Source organism: Pleuronectes platessa, chromosome 10 (genome assembly GCF_947347685.1).
Source record: "Pleuronectes platessa chromosome 10, fPlePla1.1, whole genome shotgun sequence".
NCBI classification, from domain to species: Eukaryota; Metazoa; Chordata; class Actinopteri; order Pleuronectiformes; family Pleuronectidae; genus Pleuronectes; species Pleuronectes platessa.
This window is the reverse complement of record NC_070635.1, coordinates 15,318,963-15,337,133: the sequence shown is the minus strand read 5'-3', so window position 1 is coordinate 15,337,133 and position 18,171 is coordinate 15,318,963. Positions and strand designations below refer to the sequence as shown.

The 18,171-nt window shown below is 41.2% G+C and overlaps 1 protein-coding gene across 1 annotated transcript in view; it reads right to left on the bottom strand.

Annotated features, from left to right (window-relative positions):
- col14a1a (collagen, type XIV, alpha 1a) overlaps positions 1-18,171 on the bottom strand; it is a 138,604-nt gene that overhangs the window by 102,492 nt on the left and 17,941 nt on the right. The window contains exon 5 of the mRNA XM_053432371.1: positions 17,590-17,691. Within this exon, the coding sequence (XP_053288346.1) occupies positions 17,590-17,691 (102 nt within the window). The remainder of the gene's footprint in view (positions 1-17,589; positions 17,692-18,171) is intronic.

Here is an 18,171-nt window from a genome sequence, read left to right as displayed (position 1 = left end):
GAACATCTCTCTGAGCACCATAAAATCCATCATAAGAAAATGGAAAGAATATGGCACAACCGCAAACCTACCAAGAGGAGGCCGTCCACCCAAACTGAAGAGTCGGACAAGGAGAAAATTAATCAGAGAAGCAACCAGGAGGCCCATGGTTACTCTGGAGGAGTTGCAGAGATCCACAGCTGAGGTGGGAGAATCTGTCCACAGGACAACTATTAGTCGTCTACTCCACATATCTGGCCTTTATGGAAGAGTGGCAAGAAGAAAGCCATTGTTGAAGGGGATCCATAAAAAATCCCGTTTGGAGTTTGCCAGAAGCCATGTGGGAGACACAGCAAACATGTGGAAGAAGGTGCTCTGGTCAGATGAGACCAAAATTGAACTTTTTGGCCTCAATGCAAAACGCTATGTGTGGCGAAAACCCAACACTGCCCATCACCCTAAGCACACCATCCCAACAGTGAAACATGGTGGTGGTAGCATCATGCTGTGGGGATGCTTCTCTTCAGCAGGTACAGGGAAACTGGTCAGAATAGAGGGAAAGATGGATGGAGCCAAATACAGGGAAATCCTTGAAGAAAATCTGATGCAGTCTGCAAAAGACTTGAGACTGGGGCGGAGGTTCATCTTCCAGCAGGACAATGACCCTAAACATACAGCCAGAGCTACAAAGGAATGGTTTGGATTAAAGAATGTTAATGTCTTAAAATGGCCCAGTCAAAGCCCAGACCTCAATCCAATAGAGAATCTATGGCAAGACTTGAAGATTGCGGTTCACAGACGGTCTCCATCCAATCTGACTGAGCTTCATCTTTTTTGCCAAGAAGAATGGACAAACCTTTCCATCGCTAGATGTGCAAAGCTGGTAGAGACATACCCCAAAAGACTTGCAGCTGTAATTGCAGCGAAAGGGGGTTCTACCAAGTATTGACACAGGGGGGTGAATACTTATGCACCCAACAGATGTCAACTTTTTTGTTCTCATTATTGTTTGTGTCACAATAAAATTTATTTTGCACCTCCAAAGTACTATGCATGTTTTGTTGATCAAACGGGAAAAAGTTTATTTAAGTCTATTTGAATTCCAGTTAGTAACAGTACATAATGGGAAAAAATCCAAGGGGGGTGAATACTTATGCAAGGCACTGTATGTCACACCTTGACACAGGTGAGGATCCACATGCAGATGCCAAATGAGGAAAACTCTCTTAAATTAGACTTAAAGGGTTTGGTGCATAGGTAGGAAGTCAAGACCAGCAAAGGTTTAAAAAAACTACAAAGACGAAGACAAACAAAACAAAAATTAAAAGGGGGATCAACTCTAGAAAAATGCCGGAACGTAAACAGAGAAGTAAGTGATGACAAACTGATTCACAACCTATGGCAGAAGAACCACGGAAGTCATGTTGACAGAGAGGAGCAGGAAATCAAGATACACATGCATGGTGCTACACATGTGCACACTGGTGGCTGCCTCCTCCATGAATGTTCGAGAAAACGCCTCATGTATCTTACAATTGTATTTGCTATTGAATCCCTCCTCTCTCCCTCCAGCAGGCTGGTCAGAGGTCCCTCTGCTCCTTCTGCACACTACTTGCTTTCTGATTTCTCCTCCGCTTCTCTAACCCGTTCCTTCCTTCTCTGTCCCCGTCTGACGCATTGCCCGCAGGTCAAAGTGCAGTTACTGGGGCACAGCAGGAGACAGTGTCTGTGTGCCTGCATGAGAACGAGGAGAAGCTCGAAAGAGTGGAAGAGAAACACAGTGAAACAGAGGGAGAAAGACAGTTTGGGGGTGAAACGCTGTATTGGGTTTGATGAAACACTGCAGATATACTGAAGGATTCTGTGGTGCCAAGTCTTTTATTTGTTTAAGTTTACAATTACTCCTGTTCTCTCTCTCTCTCTCTCTCTCCAGCCCTCTATCTCACTCTGCCCATCTCTGTGGCTAACGTAAGAGATCTTCCAGACAAAAATAAATTGAATACGCGAACATGGCAGAGCAACAAGACATGTCACTATCTATTATAATTTGTATCTGTGTTTCTATGAAGCTCAGCGTAAATTCAATCAGGAGGAATTCTCCCCGTCAATTAATCTAATTTCTCTCACTCGCTCTATGCTTATTAATCAGCTGATTGTGGGCGTTTTTTAAACGGCCAATCAGATTCTGCTACAGTCTCTTCCAGCCAATCATGTGGCTGCTGTCAAACTCTAAATCCCTTCCCACCCCCACCCCAATTTCCTCCAGTCTCCAGCAGAATCATCATCACCTTATCTGAATCCTCAACCCCGAAAGTTGTTTTATTACAAATGAAAAAATGAGTGGTGCATCACATCAGAGGTTGCAGCAGTGAAGATCCTGCTGATTTAATGCACCAATGGGCAACAATGTCAAGTAACACAAATCAAAGACTCCTACAAAGTTGTGCGAGGCGCACGCTGGGTTTGGCCAAACAATGGATGCTAAAGTGCTGACAGTAGAGCCCCTCAGCTGTCTCTTCTATATTCACCTCCACCATCACTGAGGTGTGCAGCACTTCTCTGCTGTGTTTGATTATCCCTGCTGTGACTGCAGAGCTCATTCTGCTCAGTGCCTCAAAACGTGGAGGAGTAAAGTGAGATCGGAGGGGCTGAGTGGACCAGGTGTATTTTACATTGAGAAAGGCAGGAGTAGCAACGATGGAAATTGGATTTGGAGCAGTTTGCAGAGGACTGAGACTCAAAGAATGACATTCAGACCGGCACTGACTGTACAGAGGACAGCATTACACTGCGTTGTGCCTCCAAGCAACACAGCGTTTTGTGTTGTGTTTTCTCGACTGCAGCCGCTGTGGAGTTTGTGCTGTTCACAAATCGCCAACTTTTCTGCTGTTTATATGGTGGCTTATTTGGTTTGTGTCCCTTGTTTTTGCCAAATTGAATCTATTAACAAGAGCATTACATATTTCCCCACTTTCAAAACCATACTAAAGTATTTTTATTACATAGCACATTTTAACTGACTTGTTTTATACCTCAGTAAAATTTAAAAAAGTAATTTTACATTTATTTAAGCAAACTTTAATTAAAGTAAAGCTGATAACCCTCCAACCCTGTTTGAGACCAGAACTTTAAACCCCCGTTATAACTAAAGCATAATTTGAGTCTGGGTGTCGCATGTACATTCTCGTACAGTGAACCATGAGATTGGCTTAACTATGTTTGAACTTAATTTGCATAAGGGCATATAGTTAGAAAAATATGCTGCCATCACTGAACCTGTACATGTGATTAGACGGACCGTAAACCCAAGAGAGAGTGAGCGACCACATTTTACAACTCACAGCTCACAGAACAGTCTGCAGAGCTGTGGGAAAACGAGCATGCGGCTCCCGCACAATTGAATTAGCTCATGTGGGAGTGGAGAAATGTGGGTATTAAAAATGTGACTGCAACAATGGGAGCCACTGTCGGCTGCAGCTCATATATTTGAGCAAAGACAGACAGGCAGTGACAAAGACAGGGAAAAGACAGAGAACAGAACTGAACACTGGAGGAGAGATGATATAGAGTAGAGTAGTATACATAGCAGTTAGTACTTTAGTATTTACAGTGATAGCGGTATACAAATACACAAATAAAGCAAATAAAGCTCATTGAGGTTTATAAGCTACATGTGATCTGCAAAGCAAAGAAGTTTAATTAAAGAAAAGCAGATTGTTGGGTAATCTCCTATTCCCAGGATGTAATACACACACACACACAGGCACACACACAGGCACACACACAGGCACACACACAGGCACACACACACACAAACACACACACACACACACACACACACACACACACACACACACACACACAAGCATACTGATAAATTGTAGAGGTGCGCACTCTACACAGACAAATGCCTAAAGAGACTCACACAGCACACATTCAATCTAGAATGGCACTCAGTAGAGCGCATACCGCCGCCAAGGCCCAACAGTCCCCTTAATTTCAATCAAACTGCACCAAGCTTCACACACTCATGGATATCAGTCCCCTAAATCTGTCAGATTTTTTTTTTTTTTTTTAATCAAGATCTATGAATTATTCCCTTGGAGATCTGGGAAAATGTCAGAAGAATCTTGAAATGTTAAAGACAGTGAAAAAAACAAGAAAACAGGTGCTGCCATTTTAAATTGAATTTGCTCTTTCTTGGCTCATGTCCCATTCTTCCACCAAGTTTCTTGGAGATATTCTTAGTAGTTCTTGCGTAATGCTGCTGACTAACAAAATAACTCATCCAAAGAAAATATCATGTCATTGGTGGAGATAATAAACGAACATATTTGTACTTAATTAATCTTTTCTGCCCTGATCCTCGACGCACTTTGTTTCTCCCTGTTCTCATTAAAACTGTTTCTTCTCAGCCGATCCTGATTTACTGCTGATCTCCATTTAGCCAGGGATCAGACAGACTGTGCTGTCAGTCCAATCGCTCTCTAGTTAAGTTAAGTGTGATTGTGTTTCAGTGTCTGGAATTAACTTTGGGCACATTGACGGACATGCAGATAGATGGATAGTAGCAGCAACTTTCTCCACATCAGTGAGCACATTTCCCTTATTCTCATCAGCTTGAGTCTGATTCCTGGGAGACGCTTCTTTTAGAGGAGGACTTCAACCCCGACATAAGGCTAATTTGTCACAAAACTAATTGGACACTCATTACCAAACAGTTAAATAGGAGTCGAAATGATTTCTGATTTATTACTCCGGTCAGAATGAAAACCAAACTTCTGAGAAATGCTGAAAATGGAAATAATATCTCGCAGCGGGTGAGATGACTCTTCTCTGGTCACCCGTGTCAGAAGTTTTCTCAATATATCATTTCAGGATGAGGAGTAATAAGATCAATTTCTCCTGCCTGCTGTTTATCATGCTGAGCCTAATGTTTCAATATAGCAATTTTCCTGTGTGGTGCAGAGAAAATGTCCAACTTAAATCAATACTGTCTGCTTTTTTACTGCATCTCATCTGCTCACGTGGAGGTGCTGCACCAAAGTGAGACGAAAGATGCAGATCACATTTAAAGAGACGGCGCCAATGAAGCCATAATGACGGGAAGTACTGACTCTGCCAGTCAGTTCTCCATATCACAACTTTGGGCGTGCACCTATTTAACCTCATGTGAAATAACAGATTTTAAGAGACAATTCTTATAATTTGACTTGGAAATAGGTATAAATATTATACTTAAATACTTTTTCAGCTGTTGTGGTAAAGAAGATTTAGTTAAGAATTACAGGGTTTAGACTTTTTGTCACAACAAACGTTTTTCAAAGTGGGAAAAACAAAGGTAATAATGATAAGATTAACTACAATGGCAGCAACTCTGCTGTGTTTCTCTGCACCACTCTCCGGCTCTGACTGGCTGTTATATAACACCACCTTTGTTTTGATGCTATACAGATTGGGCTTCCAGATGCAGGCCCCCAAAGACAAGACAAACTCCAGGCCTTCCACAAAAGATGTCTAAGAAGGATCTGCATCATCTGCCAGTCAAAGATATTGTAGGCGGACCTGCAAGAAAAAGTCATGTCCTGAGGATGTCCAATGATAGCATCACACAACCTGGCAGAGAACAGCGATGGCTGAGCTGGAGGAGATGGATGTGTCATGAAGACAATGAGACATTGACGCGTGGAAGACGCTTCTAGCAGCCACGTATCCCTCAGGGCTCAGTGTGGAGAAGTAACCAAGAAACTCAGTCCGCCAAGGCAAAATAATCCTAAGATATTCTTTTATCGAGAAATTCACAAAAGTAGGAAAGAAGGCCTGTGTCATATCTCTATGATAAGGAAAGTGATTTTTAAAAGTTTCCTTGATCTTTAACTGTCCCTAACTTTTATTGGGTTCATCCCTGGCCCAGACACAATGTCTCCCCAACTTCAAATTGGTGCAGTACTTTTGACCTTATGAAAACATTAATTATGGCAGACATAATGAGTATAAAATTGAAATGGTAATAGAAAGCCTTTATTGTTATTGTATTGCACAAAATAAAACAACTGTGGACTGTGAAACACTAGGTAATGAACAGTTCATAACAATTACTGCATAGTCACTTGTAAATTGAATGGAAGTGTAAATGGCCTGAGGAAAGAAACTGTCGAGGAGTCTGTCTGTTTTTAATGTCCTGTAGGACCTGCCTGAGGACAGAGGGTCACACAGGCAGTGACCACAGTGAGGACAACAGTCTTTGACAATGTTCTGTTTGTGTCAGGGTGATATGCTCCAGTGTGGAAGTCACCCAGCATGCATCTCACCATAACCTTGAAACTGAAGCAGCTAAATGGAATTATGGTGTATTGTCTAAATAACTTGTTTCCTTTAAGTACAGCGCTACCTCATGTTAAGTTTGGACGATTGTAATTAACTTTTCATCACTGCGGAAGGAGATGATGTTATATGAGCCGAAACTCCAAACAAGCTTCTTAATGGTGCCTGGGATTGTGACAGGTGAGACATGAGCTTTAATGGTCAACCATTAAATCAACATGGAGCAAAGACCACAACTCCCTGACATGGAGGTAATGTCCAGAACAGCTTCTAAATGGTCCATGAGGTGAAAGCGTTCTTTTGTCAATAACCTGTTAGTTGTTCATTGCCTCTTAAATTGAAAGCAGTGCTGTGAAAGAAACGAGTAACGCAAACATCTGAGAGTGGAACTGAGGAGATTATTGTTTTCAAAGAAATAAAAAAGGTTATTTCTAAAGAAAGCACCATACCAATCATCTAGACTTCAGAACTTTACTAACATCAGCCCAAAGAGGGAGTTTACACCACTGGGTTGTTTGTCCCCACGAAAATCACTGGTGCACACAAGGGCTCCAAAACTAGATTGTCTTTGTTTTATTGACTCGTTCATTCGATCAAAAGAAAGGCAGCAGATTGATACACCTGTCGTTTGCTCAGTGGCCCTCAGAGCAGCGCAGACAAACATTCATATTCATCTGTGCGTCCTGTGGGTCTGCAGTGTGTGAGTGTGTGAGTGGGAGAGAGTTACGTGTGGGTGTGAGTAAGTAGTGTGATGCGGCAAGTTTTTAAAGTTGAATTCCAAAGCTGTTTTCAGACAGTTTGCGTCGTTCCAACAGAGACCCGCTCGTCCTCCTGATCTTTAATCCTGTTTGGTTCTACAGTCCACATCACTGGATACACACATTCTGATGGGACAGATGCTGTATATGTCTGCTGAAAGCAACTCACAGCCCCTCTACCCCTTTCTGATTGTCTCTCCATCTCTTCAGTACCTGCCTCTGTTTGCATTGTTCTTTTCTGTCTGTGCATATTCCTCTAATCTCCGTCTAGTACACACACGCACACACACACACACACACACACACACACACACACACACATACACACACACACACACACACACACACACACATACTTCAGAAACCATGTGGATTTCTATTTCGAAAGCTGAGCCCCTCTTATCGTACCTGGTTATTTTTTAGCTCCATGCAAACATGGTGAGCACTTCAAAGATGGGTGTGGCTCTTCTTTTCTTTCAATATATAATGCACTGTTGGGTTAATTATGAACTCTGCAGGAGCATGAGTTTGCATGCAAGCCAACCTACCTCTGTTTCTATCAGAACAGAGACCCCTGTGCACGGAAATGCTGTTTTAAAATATCTTTTTATCCCTGCTGCTATTATGCAGCTCAACAGTAAAAAATACGAAAATCGATATATTCCGACCACAGACCTGATTCAGAATAGCACATTTTCTCGATTATTTTATATGAGTTGCTAGTAAGATATTTCATTCATATTCCTGTTCACATGTTAAAGACCATAGTCTAAAAAATATTCAGAACTTCATTGTATATTTAGTTATTCCAACAGTTTTAAAACTCCATCTGAAATGGTTTAATGTACAGTACGACCGTACACCATTTGGGTTGTTTTCTGTCTTATATTGCAAAAACTATTCTTTTTATTTGTTCAATTTGAATTACACCAAGGATGTGTGTCGTCAAGTAGTTGGTAATGTCACCAAATGCTGTGAAACTCCAATCGGATAATCGAATGTGATCAAGACGTATAGACATATCAAATTATGAGAATCAGGTCAGAATACTCCACATGTCTTAATTGGATTATCTCAGGTATATGACCTTTTCAGGGTTAAGGTAATAAGAAAATGCTGTTGACAGGGTTGTGTCTTATTCAGACTACTTGCTTGATCAGGTTACTATCGGAATATTGCTGTCCATGTTAATGTAGTCATTAACACAACATATATTTATATTTATATTTTAATGTTTCGTTTTTAATAGTCAAAAAAGGTTATACTGTTACTGCAGTATTTTGTATTTTCTGGAATTATATTCTTGCTAAGGTATCCTGTTCTTTTGTAATGCGCTGTATTATAAGTGTGCTATATATCAGGGAAAGATAAATTTCCACTAATAGCTGCATTATCGAACAATAAAGTTTTAAATCTTAAATCCTGGTCAAGCACAAACTTCTATTGGTTTGACACATGTATATATTCATCAAGTCAAATAAAGGTTACTGTCGGGTTTTCTGTGGGTGGAAAATAAGCCAGGAAACAGTGTTAGGAGGATTTACTGCTGCTAAACTAGTTATTATGAACCACTGGAAAATCACGGGAATATATGCAAAAAACAGAGCTATAATTTTTTACTGTACTCCGCAAATGATAAACTGGCAGTTGTTGTTTTTTTGCAACCAGAAACCTCGAAGCAAAAAATGAGTCTGTCCTCAAAATAGTGGGGATGTGGTTAATTTCACCGACCTAAAAGAGCATCTGGTGTCATTTCAGAATAAAGCTCCAGGTCTGATGCGCTTTGTCAACCACAGAGTTCAAACCCCGGAGGGATCACAAGAGGCAGAAGAAGGGAGAAAAAAGGAGGAGTGGGTGATAAGGGAAATGAGGGAGCGGAGAGGGTGAAAGGGGGACACGGAGGTAAAGAAAGATCAGGCAGTTAAACAAAGTGGAGAAATAGAGGGAGGGGGGAGCGGCATAAAGGGATTATAAAGAAAGTACAACAGAGGGGGCTGCGAGGAATAACTGTGTCCTATAAGAAAGAGACAGAAAGAGCAGAGCTGAAAGATGTGAGTATAATATATAAACAGCAACACAGCAGGGCAGGAACATTTTTTACTGGATAAACTCCACCTGCAGGGGACTCGTTGTAGCTCATGCCACAGCCACAGAACAGTGTGGTGCCATATGACTTGTGTTTGTGGCCACGAAGAGCGAAGGACCAGGAACTAGAGCAGGAGGAAAATCAGGGAGGAAGTGGGCAGTAATTATTCTAAATGACCTCTGCACTTAAGGAGTCCTTGCCACTAATGACCGAAATACCATTAGCACATCGACACACACACACGTGTTAACCCCTGTCATGCAATTAGCTCAACTCAGCCTTGAACCCCCCCCCCCCCCCCCCCCCCTTTCTTAATCCAGGACAAGGACATAGACCACACACACTCTGTGTCTCTCTCTCTGTATCTCACACACACACACATACACACACATACACAAGTGAGCGATGGCAAATCTGCTCCCAATTCTCTGAACACACGTCTCATGAGTGTGAGGATGATATTTATATAAATTCAGTGTTTGACTAATGTTTAAAACAAAACATAAAACACAACTTGCGATGATGGAGAAACGTTTTAGTGAGAAGAGACAAATGGAGACAAAGTGTCCTTTTACCTGAGCAGGCTCTTTGTCACCTCACTTTTCATCTGGGTGTATTTTAATACTTTCTACCCGAAACGCTTCTTTAACACTCTCCTTACTTCGCCCTTCACGCTACAGTCCATCTCATATTCATACTGTGCATTTTCAAATCATCTGTGAATCACCTCAACGACATAATTCAGAAGGTCTTGGAGCCGTGACACGGTTCTTTTCTGTCCCAGATGGAAAGAGCTGATGTAATGTTCAGAGGCATCCATAGGAACTGATATCTCACCAGTCAGGAGACTGGTCTGCGTGTGTTCGCGGTTATTTGTCTCCGTTCATTTGTGGTATTGGTTTTGGCCTCCTCGCTCAGTCTCTTTAGCTATTTGTCAGCCGGCTGACACATCTCTCTGGCCACAAACCTTTTCGATATCTAGTGTAGCCTCCGAGCTTCACGCTGACTGATGAGTGAAGGAGGCCAAAGTGCTCAAAGACAGAGGGAGGCCATAAATGCTAATTCTGGAGACTAATAAGGCCATAGATAAAGCAAAATGCTCTTACAGTTATGCACAGGCACACAGAGATGGAGCGATTAAGATCAAATGAATGTTGACGTTGGGAATTAACAAGGTGATAAATACACAGAGAGCCAGAGCTGAAATAAATGATAATGTAAGGAATTAAAGTCAGCTATAAATACAGGAACCTTTCTCTCCAAGTGTGTATCTATTACCCTCTGGAGACGTGATGGATCGCCTTTCACTATCAGAGTGGTGAATGTCAACAGAATCTCATTGGCCTCCAGTTCAACTTTAACTGCGTCTGTCCCTTGGGTTCAACATGCGTATGTGTGTGTGTGTGAGTTTGTGCGCTCATCTGCCATGTGCACGTGCTGGTTTCAAGATAAAGACAGGGGAGGGAAGAAGGCAGCCCTCCACTCACATCCTATTAGGTAAGTTGAATTGAAAAAGGCACCAAAGCATGGAGGGAGGGAGACGCGTTTGTCCTTTATTGCTCAGTGATTTCTTCTTGTGCTTGGGTGTGTGTGTGTGTGTGTGTGTGTATGTGTGTGTGCGTGCTGCTGGTGATTGCTCCATGTACAGGGAGCTGAAACAAAGTAAGTCAACCATTTATTATTTAGTCAACCAGCAGATTGGTATTGACTCCAAAGTCAAAGTTAGTAACTTCGGACTTGATTGATATCTGCAGTTTTAATGAGCGAGGGAGAGAAGGGTAATGAAATACCAAAACAGTGTAATTGTTAAAACATGTTGAAACTATCTGGCTGTAACACTGGAACCTATTACAAACGTTTTTTTTGTCTCTGTGCTTCGTCCATCCATGCAGCATTACTCTAAAGAAACTAAGTTTCAGTATCTGTTGGATCTTCATCGGCTGCAGGGCGACAACCATCTGTTCCACTACTGCAGGCTACTGACCCGGATTTGGAACAAACACAGTCGTGGACACACTAGCAGCACATGCACACACAAAGATGTCCTCTGAACTTCTATCACCCAGCTGTCAAAATAAGGGCTATTGTTTTAGAGGAAAGACTTTTCAGGGAAAATTTCCAATGAAAATATATCACTGCTGTGCACAGGGGACCTGTAATGAATTTTATTCTTGCTTTGATAAGCGAAACACAGATATATATTGTCATTGGCTGCAGAAGTCCTTACTGGATGAGGCTTGCAGCTTTACGGTTAATACAAAATATAATGGAATAAAAATCTATGGTTTTTAAATTGTAATGTGCAGACGGGCAAAAGAAAATATGCCAGATGTTGCTTTTATTGGACAGTTTATATGAAGGACGAGCGGAGAGGAAGAGAGAGGGATGACAACCAATCCTTCACCTATGACAAATATGTCGTCTGTCATTTCCTCCATACGTCTGTTACGAAAGTGCTTCTCCTGAGTGTTTTCTGAAATATTACCACTATGTCTGGGTCTGGTTTAGGCAACAAGTGTTAAATATTCTTGGTTAAGTTTTAGGAGGATTGATGATCATGACTAAAGGGAACCGAAGCTATGTTTTTGTTTGAAAATGCGACAACTCTGCTATGGATACGCCTGGTGTCCACTCGACTCCGGATTCTTAGAGCCTCTTAAACGAAGAAGTTTGGAAACACTGCTGTAGATGCTCACAAGTGCTTGATCGTTTTTTTTGGGTCACGACGTAACCTTCGCTAATTCCTCAGGCTCCTACCACATGACCCTGCTCCTGTAGGAAAACAACCACCATTAGCCTCGGCTTCTAGTGTAGAACGCAACATGGATAATCTGTTTTCAAATTAAAACCTAGCAGTACGGGTCCAGCCTAACCAGTATGGACGTAGCATTACCAACAACAGAAAATTGCCATGACAATTGTCACTCAAACCGAAAAAATATCAACCCTTGTGGTGGCGCTAGAGGAGAGATCAGTGGGCTTCACCCTCTGGGGACCATGATTATCTCTGTAAAGCGGAAAAACATGATTTGTTATTGCTATGAAAATACAATTATTTGCTTAATTTTTTCTAGGACAGACGCTGTTGAAATTAGAATAGGCGCTAACATTTGGAACTGACAGCATATGGTCCCTGTGTATGAAAGCATAAAATGGAATTTGCACTGCTTTGTCTTTGTACCTCAGTCAAACCTGAAACAAATAGATGTTTTGATAATTTGGACTCACTAATCACTGAACTGTCGATGCAGCAAGTTGATAAAGGAGCCCAGATAGTTTTTAAATAAAACTCACAGGAAGAAATAAGAATGTAAATGTACGACAATTATTTTGTTAGTTGACAATTTAAGACTAGAGTACTGTAACCTAACAGACACACACACACACTTCAGTGCTCTCGATGAAGCAACTTCTCTCTGAGATATAAGAGATGTAAGATAGATTCATAACCATAAAAGTTTTTACAAAGGAACCAGATATTTTCTCACTGCCCTGCTGTTGTATGATTTACCCAGTGTGTGTGTGTGTGTGTGTGTGTGTGTGTGTGTGTGTGTGTGTGTGTGTGTGTGTGTGTGTGTGTGTGTGTGTGTGTGTGTGTCCCACCACTTCCCTTTGAACAGTGTAAAAAAAAAACAACTCCACATGTGTTACTGTATTGAAGTTTTCAATTATTACTTGTAAAAGGAAATACAGTCCTGTGCATTCATTGTAATTACTGGAGTTTTTCAATAGGCTTATTTGATGTCACTAAATTACAGCGAACAGTTAATTAATTTGACAGAATAAAATATCACCGTAAATGACTGAGACGAAACTTGGAATGAACCTAGATGAATCTGATTCAGCAGGAAATATGCAAACTATGGGGATGTCCCTGTTGCGTCAGAGTAAATATGAGTTATTTTTTCTCCCATAGTTTCAGTGATATTTATATCCTGCACAGTAGTTGAGGCATTTAAAACGTTGTAGCAGAAGCTATTGAACCTGAAGCTATTTAACCTCTTTTTCTCTGCAGACAATGACACAGCAAGAAGGAAAAAGAAGTCCGACACTTCATCTGACTGAGAAATGGATATTCAGGGAGAAAGAGAGAAAGTAATTCTCTTCACATCTTCAAGCATCGAGCAGCTGAATCCTGAGCACAGATCACTGATTGATTTACTGGCTGTAAAAAAAAAGAAGCCTCAGACGTCTCTCCTAACTGAGAATTCACTCAGGAGTCCCTGACCAATGATTTGAATCGTTGACTTTTAGGGTGCAAAGCTGCAAATGACTAACACCAATATGGGAAACTTGGGCAGAGTCCAAACTCCAAACCAAGGCAAAAAATATCCCTTTAAGAACTTCTGCTGTTTGCTCAGAGCGCGTCTCAGTCAATGACACTCCAAGAGCAGACAGGAAATTAGTTTCCTTTAATGGCCCTGGTTCAGACTCCCTGTATTTTGTTCAGGGCAGCTTGTGTTTAGGCTTCGTAAGATGTGGTTAAGTAATTTGTAGAGTGTCATTAGAACAAAAGTGGGTGGCTAAGGGTTCTTATTTCACTGAGGCTGGAGGAAGTTTCAAGACACTTCCTTTAGCTAATGGCCCTCTCCCCTCTACTTTAGAACACACCGGAGCTACTTCAACCCACCTTGCTAATATACTCACAAACACCCGGCTAACACACACACAGGTTTGCGCAGCTGTCCTTATGTGCCTCGCCAAATAACCTTTACCATTCATGCCTCACCGTATCCAAACCACTATTCACATCTTACCTTTTACCTTAACTAGTACCTCAGAAATGACGTTAGGTCTACTTTTCATGAAAAGGTCAGTGTTCATGTTGGAAAAGGTTTTATAGAGGTCATAAATACAATGAGTACACACAGATACACACACCAAAACACATTGGTGTTTCTGCTGTTTTTGTCTCTGCATTTCATTTCTACCATGGCCGACCATCTTGAACATATTTCATGAAGAGAAAATCAAATCATCTTCTTTTTTTTTGGGAGTATGTGTCTCTTCTTTTTCCCTCACGTTTTTAATATGTATTATAGAAAGAAGACGTAAGTATTATTAAATTATGGGTGTCTTGTGTTTTTATGAAGTGATGGGCCAAATGCATTGGCATGACAAAGAAGTAAAAATCATATGTATGTGTGTGTTTTCTATCCAAACAATAATCTGTCATTGTATCAAAACTGCTTCCTACAGCTGGCGGGAAAGCAAACAGACAACTGACTTGTCTGATGTCTGCACACACACACACACACACACACACACACACACACACACACACACACACACACACACACACACACACACACACACACACACACACACACACACACACACACACACACACAAACACACACAGACACACACACACACACACACAGGTTTTGTAAACAATCCACCCTGACATAAAAGCCACACACACACATGCACAGTGGGGGACTTCATACAGCGCTGGTATTAGCACTGTGGTGTATAAAAACACACAGAGCATGATAAAGAGGGGGAAGAAGGAGAAGCAGCCACATGTTACAGTGCAACACAAAAGAGCACCTACTATTGAGCCACTGTGAGCGATATGATCTTCTCTACCGTACACAAAGCACAATACTGCACACACTGCACACACACACACACACACACATTCACGGATTCCACTGAAGCACAACAGGATATTAATATAATCCCCAACAGGTACGAGGCAGAACACCAATCAAAGTCACAATGAATGGTGAATGTCACCGAACAGCAGACACACATTTGTGGCACAGCTGTGAATTTCACCAAAACAACGACAGCCTCACTCCTGCTCATACACAACACGTTTCTCTCTACGTGTGAAGAGATCACAAAATTAAGATTAAATTAGATTTTCCATAACACAAAAAGAATCATATACAAAATAAATAATTCATCACACAATAGATGATGCTGAGATATTACAGCACCACATACTAAACCACAAAATCAATTAGTGGTCACTGAAAACAAATCTTCTCAAAATCATATTTCAGGTCAAATAACATGACTTATTTTTCTCATTCATAGAAACATAGTTTAATGAAAATGTTGGTTATTATTGAATTTTTGCTCAAGTTCTAATGTTTGAGGCACTGATTCCTATATCTTTCTTTGTACCTTTTATTTTTAAAAGAGTAACACTATGATATTATCATTACATAAAGAATCTAAACATCCTTTGTTATATGTCTGCACAAACACAAATATTGTGTAGGTTCTGAAAATTATTTCTGTGAATCTGATTCATTGTGGTGAGGCCACTTTAAGCGCTCACAATGAAATTTGCATTGATTTACTATCGATGCGTTTTCATCTCCACCTAAGAGCCACTTTATTATGTATGCACGGATGCAAAGTGTCTATAAATAAGTTTTACAACATGGTTAATTGCTTGGTGATGCCCTCGCTCTCCCCTCTCTCTCTCACACACACATTCTTTTTCTGTGTGTGTGTGTGCGTGTGTGTGTGTGTGTGCGTGTGTGTGTGTTCCTCTCTTGCTCCATCAGCAACTATGACTGCACTTAAAGCATCACAGGTAATATTGTTGAAATAATATATATGAGTTCATAAAAATGATGACGTGTGCAGTTCCTCGGAGGCTCAACATATTTAAAGCTAGACTCAATAATTCCTGCTAATTTCTGTGCCCCCACATTCTTTTAGTGCCCGATGATAAATGATCACCCAACTAAAACCAAATAATAAGCCCGCCAGAAGCAAGTGTACTTAAATAAGAAGCGTCCAATCGGCGAGTAACAAGGTTCTGTCTTCTGCCTGAACATTAGAGTACAAAGCTCTGCTACAAATGTTGCAGGAAGTGACATTTAAATAAAAACAGTCACACTCGCACAACAGCAGCAATTAGATTCTCAAATTCAGTCGCAAGCAATATTCGTGTCTGAGTCTGCAAATTGCCATGTACACGTTTGTCTCCCAAACACACACACGCATACACACACACACACACACACACACACACACAGGAAACCACTTTACAAATGATCAATTACTCTGCAGTCGAAGATTTCTCGCGGAACTCACAGTCATGGTAAAGAAATCAACAGATAAAGGGCCGTTTCTATGCAGGCGCAGTCTCAATCATGAAAATGAATGCGTTCCTTTCTTCTCTCACATTACATAGAAAGTAAAACAAAATCAGACATTCAAATACGAGAAGTTGGCCGCTGCCAGACAAAAGAACAAACTTCAGCTTCAGTATTAAACCGAGCTCGGAGCCCTCGACCATCTCCAGGGGCAGCAGCCTCTATTTTGACAAAACGCAGGTTTCTCCAAACAAAACACAAACAGCCATCATTTATGTCTAGCTGTTTTAGCTGCAGACGATATTTTGGCTATTCTCTGTTAACTAGGGCTGTCACTTTTTATTCAAAATTCGAACATGTGAATGTGGGGGGGGGAGTTAGACCCTTTAATGATCAGTTCATATTCCAATCATACAGTCTAGAAGCACATCAGACAGTCTGAAGTGATTTGTCTCCAACAGAGGCCGATCACTATCAGGGCCAGTGATATGTTTTACTATAAAAATGGAGGACACTGGCAGACAAAGCCGTCCTGAGTGGACATCATGACACCAGAGCATCTGAGAAGAGGTATTCAAATGTATTTGAACCAATTGTGTCATATCAAATGAGTTTGCACGTGAATTTTGGAAAATCTTACAGCTATACTATTAATAGCTGTCTCAATATGAATGCAGATTAATTAAAAAGCAGATAGCCGATGCATTTCGGTCAATGAGCTCAGCAGCATGGACTTTACCTGTGGGCACAGCCTGCTCAATGTGATTGGTCAAACTAGAAACAAAATCTTGTCCTTCACCTCCAGATTCATTAACATCAGAATGTCTTTATAGAGATGACTGACAAATCAATTCAATCGTCAAATTAACAGGCGAGCACGAATAGGTAAGTGAGACAGAGTGGGTCACTCATCGCCTAATACCATTAGTCACAGTCACCTCATATCACTCAGCACAGAGTATGGTAAAGAGTTTCCATAGAGCACCACAGTGAATGATTCACCACTGAGCCACAGACAGTTTTGGCTTCTTTACTCACACATGGTTGGTGAGTTGACCACCAGGCCCACGTCTGTCTGGGTTTTTGCCTTAAAAGCCGCTAACTGGTCGCACACTAACTCTACAGTGACATCCAACTGGTCAGGGACAATCACCAGACTCATAGTTTTGGCTTGGTGATGCATGGAGCTGGTGTTAAGAGACGGCACCAACAGCTGTTATTTCCTGCCTCCAAACATCGCTATGGCAACTGACTGGAGGACTCTTTAAGCCGGGGCACTGCTCCGAGGAAATTCACTTTATTCATACGTTCATGTGAGGTCAGGATTTGTGCGCGGCCTTCCTCTCCTGGAAACAGTGTTTGTGTGCATGTGTCCTACCTCCAGAGATCTCGTTGGCATTATCTGGAGGAGCGAGTGATTCAGTCAGCCTCTGCGGCTCAGTCCCGTCTCCACCGTCACTCTCACCTCCCTGGGCTGCAGCTGATAGAACGGATCAATGTCCTGTTAGCACCAAGCCTTTCATAATTTGATATGTAAGAAGGCACTCACATAAACACATAGATATTACAGTAGGTCAATCTAGAAAGGTATAATAGAGTAAAATATTGAGAGAAGAGGTGGAAAGTACGGAAGCGTATTGCATTCACTTGAAGAAAATAAAAACTCTGGGTAAAAAAAATGAAAGAAAAAAAGCTCTGTTATCTAACAAATATTTTTTTTACTGTTTTTCAAACATTTTTTTTCCTGTTTTTCCGAGATAGTGACGTATAGCGTCGCTTAAAAAGGTTCCGTTAGAGACCCTTTCAAAACAAGAGTCCCAACCACCAACCTGCTTATAACAGGAACTACACATCAATCTTCCATAATAAAGCCACTAACAACGGAACAAAAATTGTAACTATCTTCTATCTGTAGCATATACCCCGAAAGATGGTCGACACTTTCAACTGATGTTTTCAG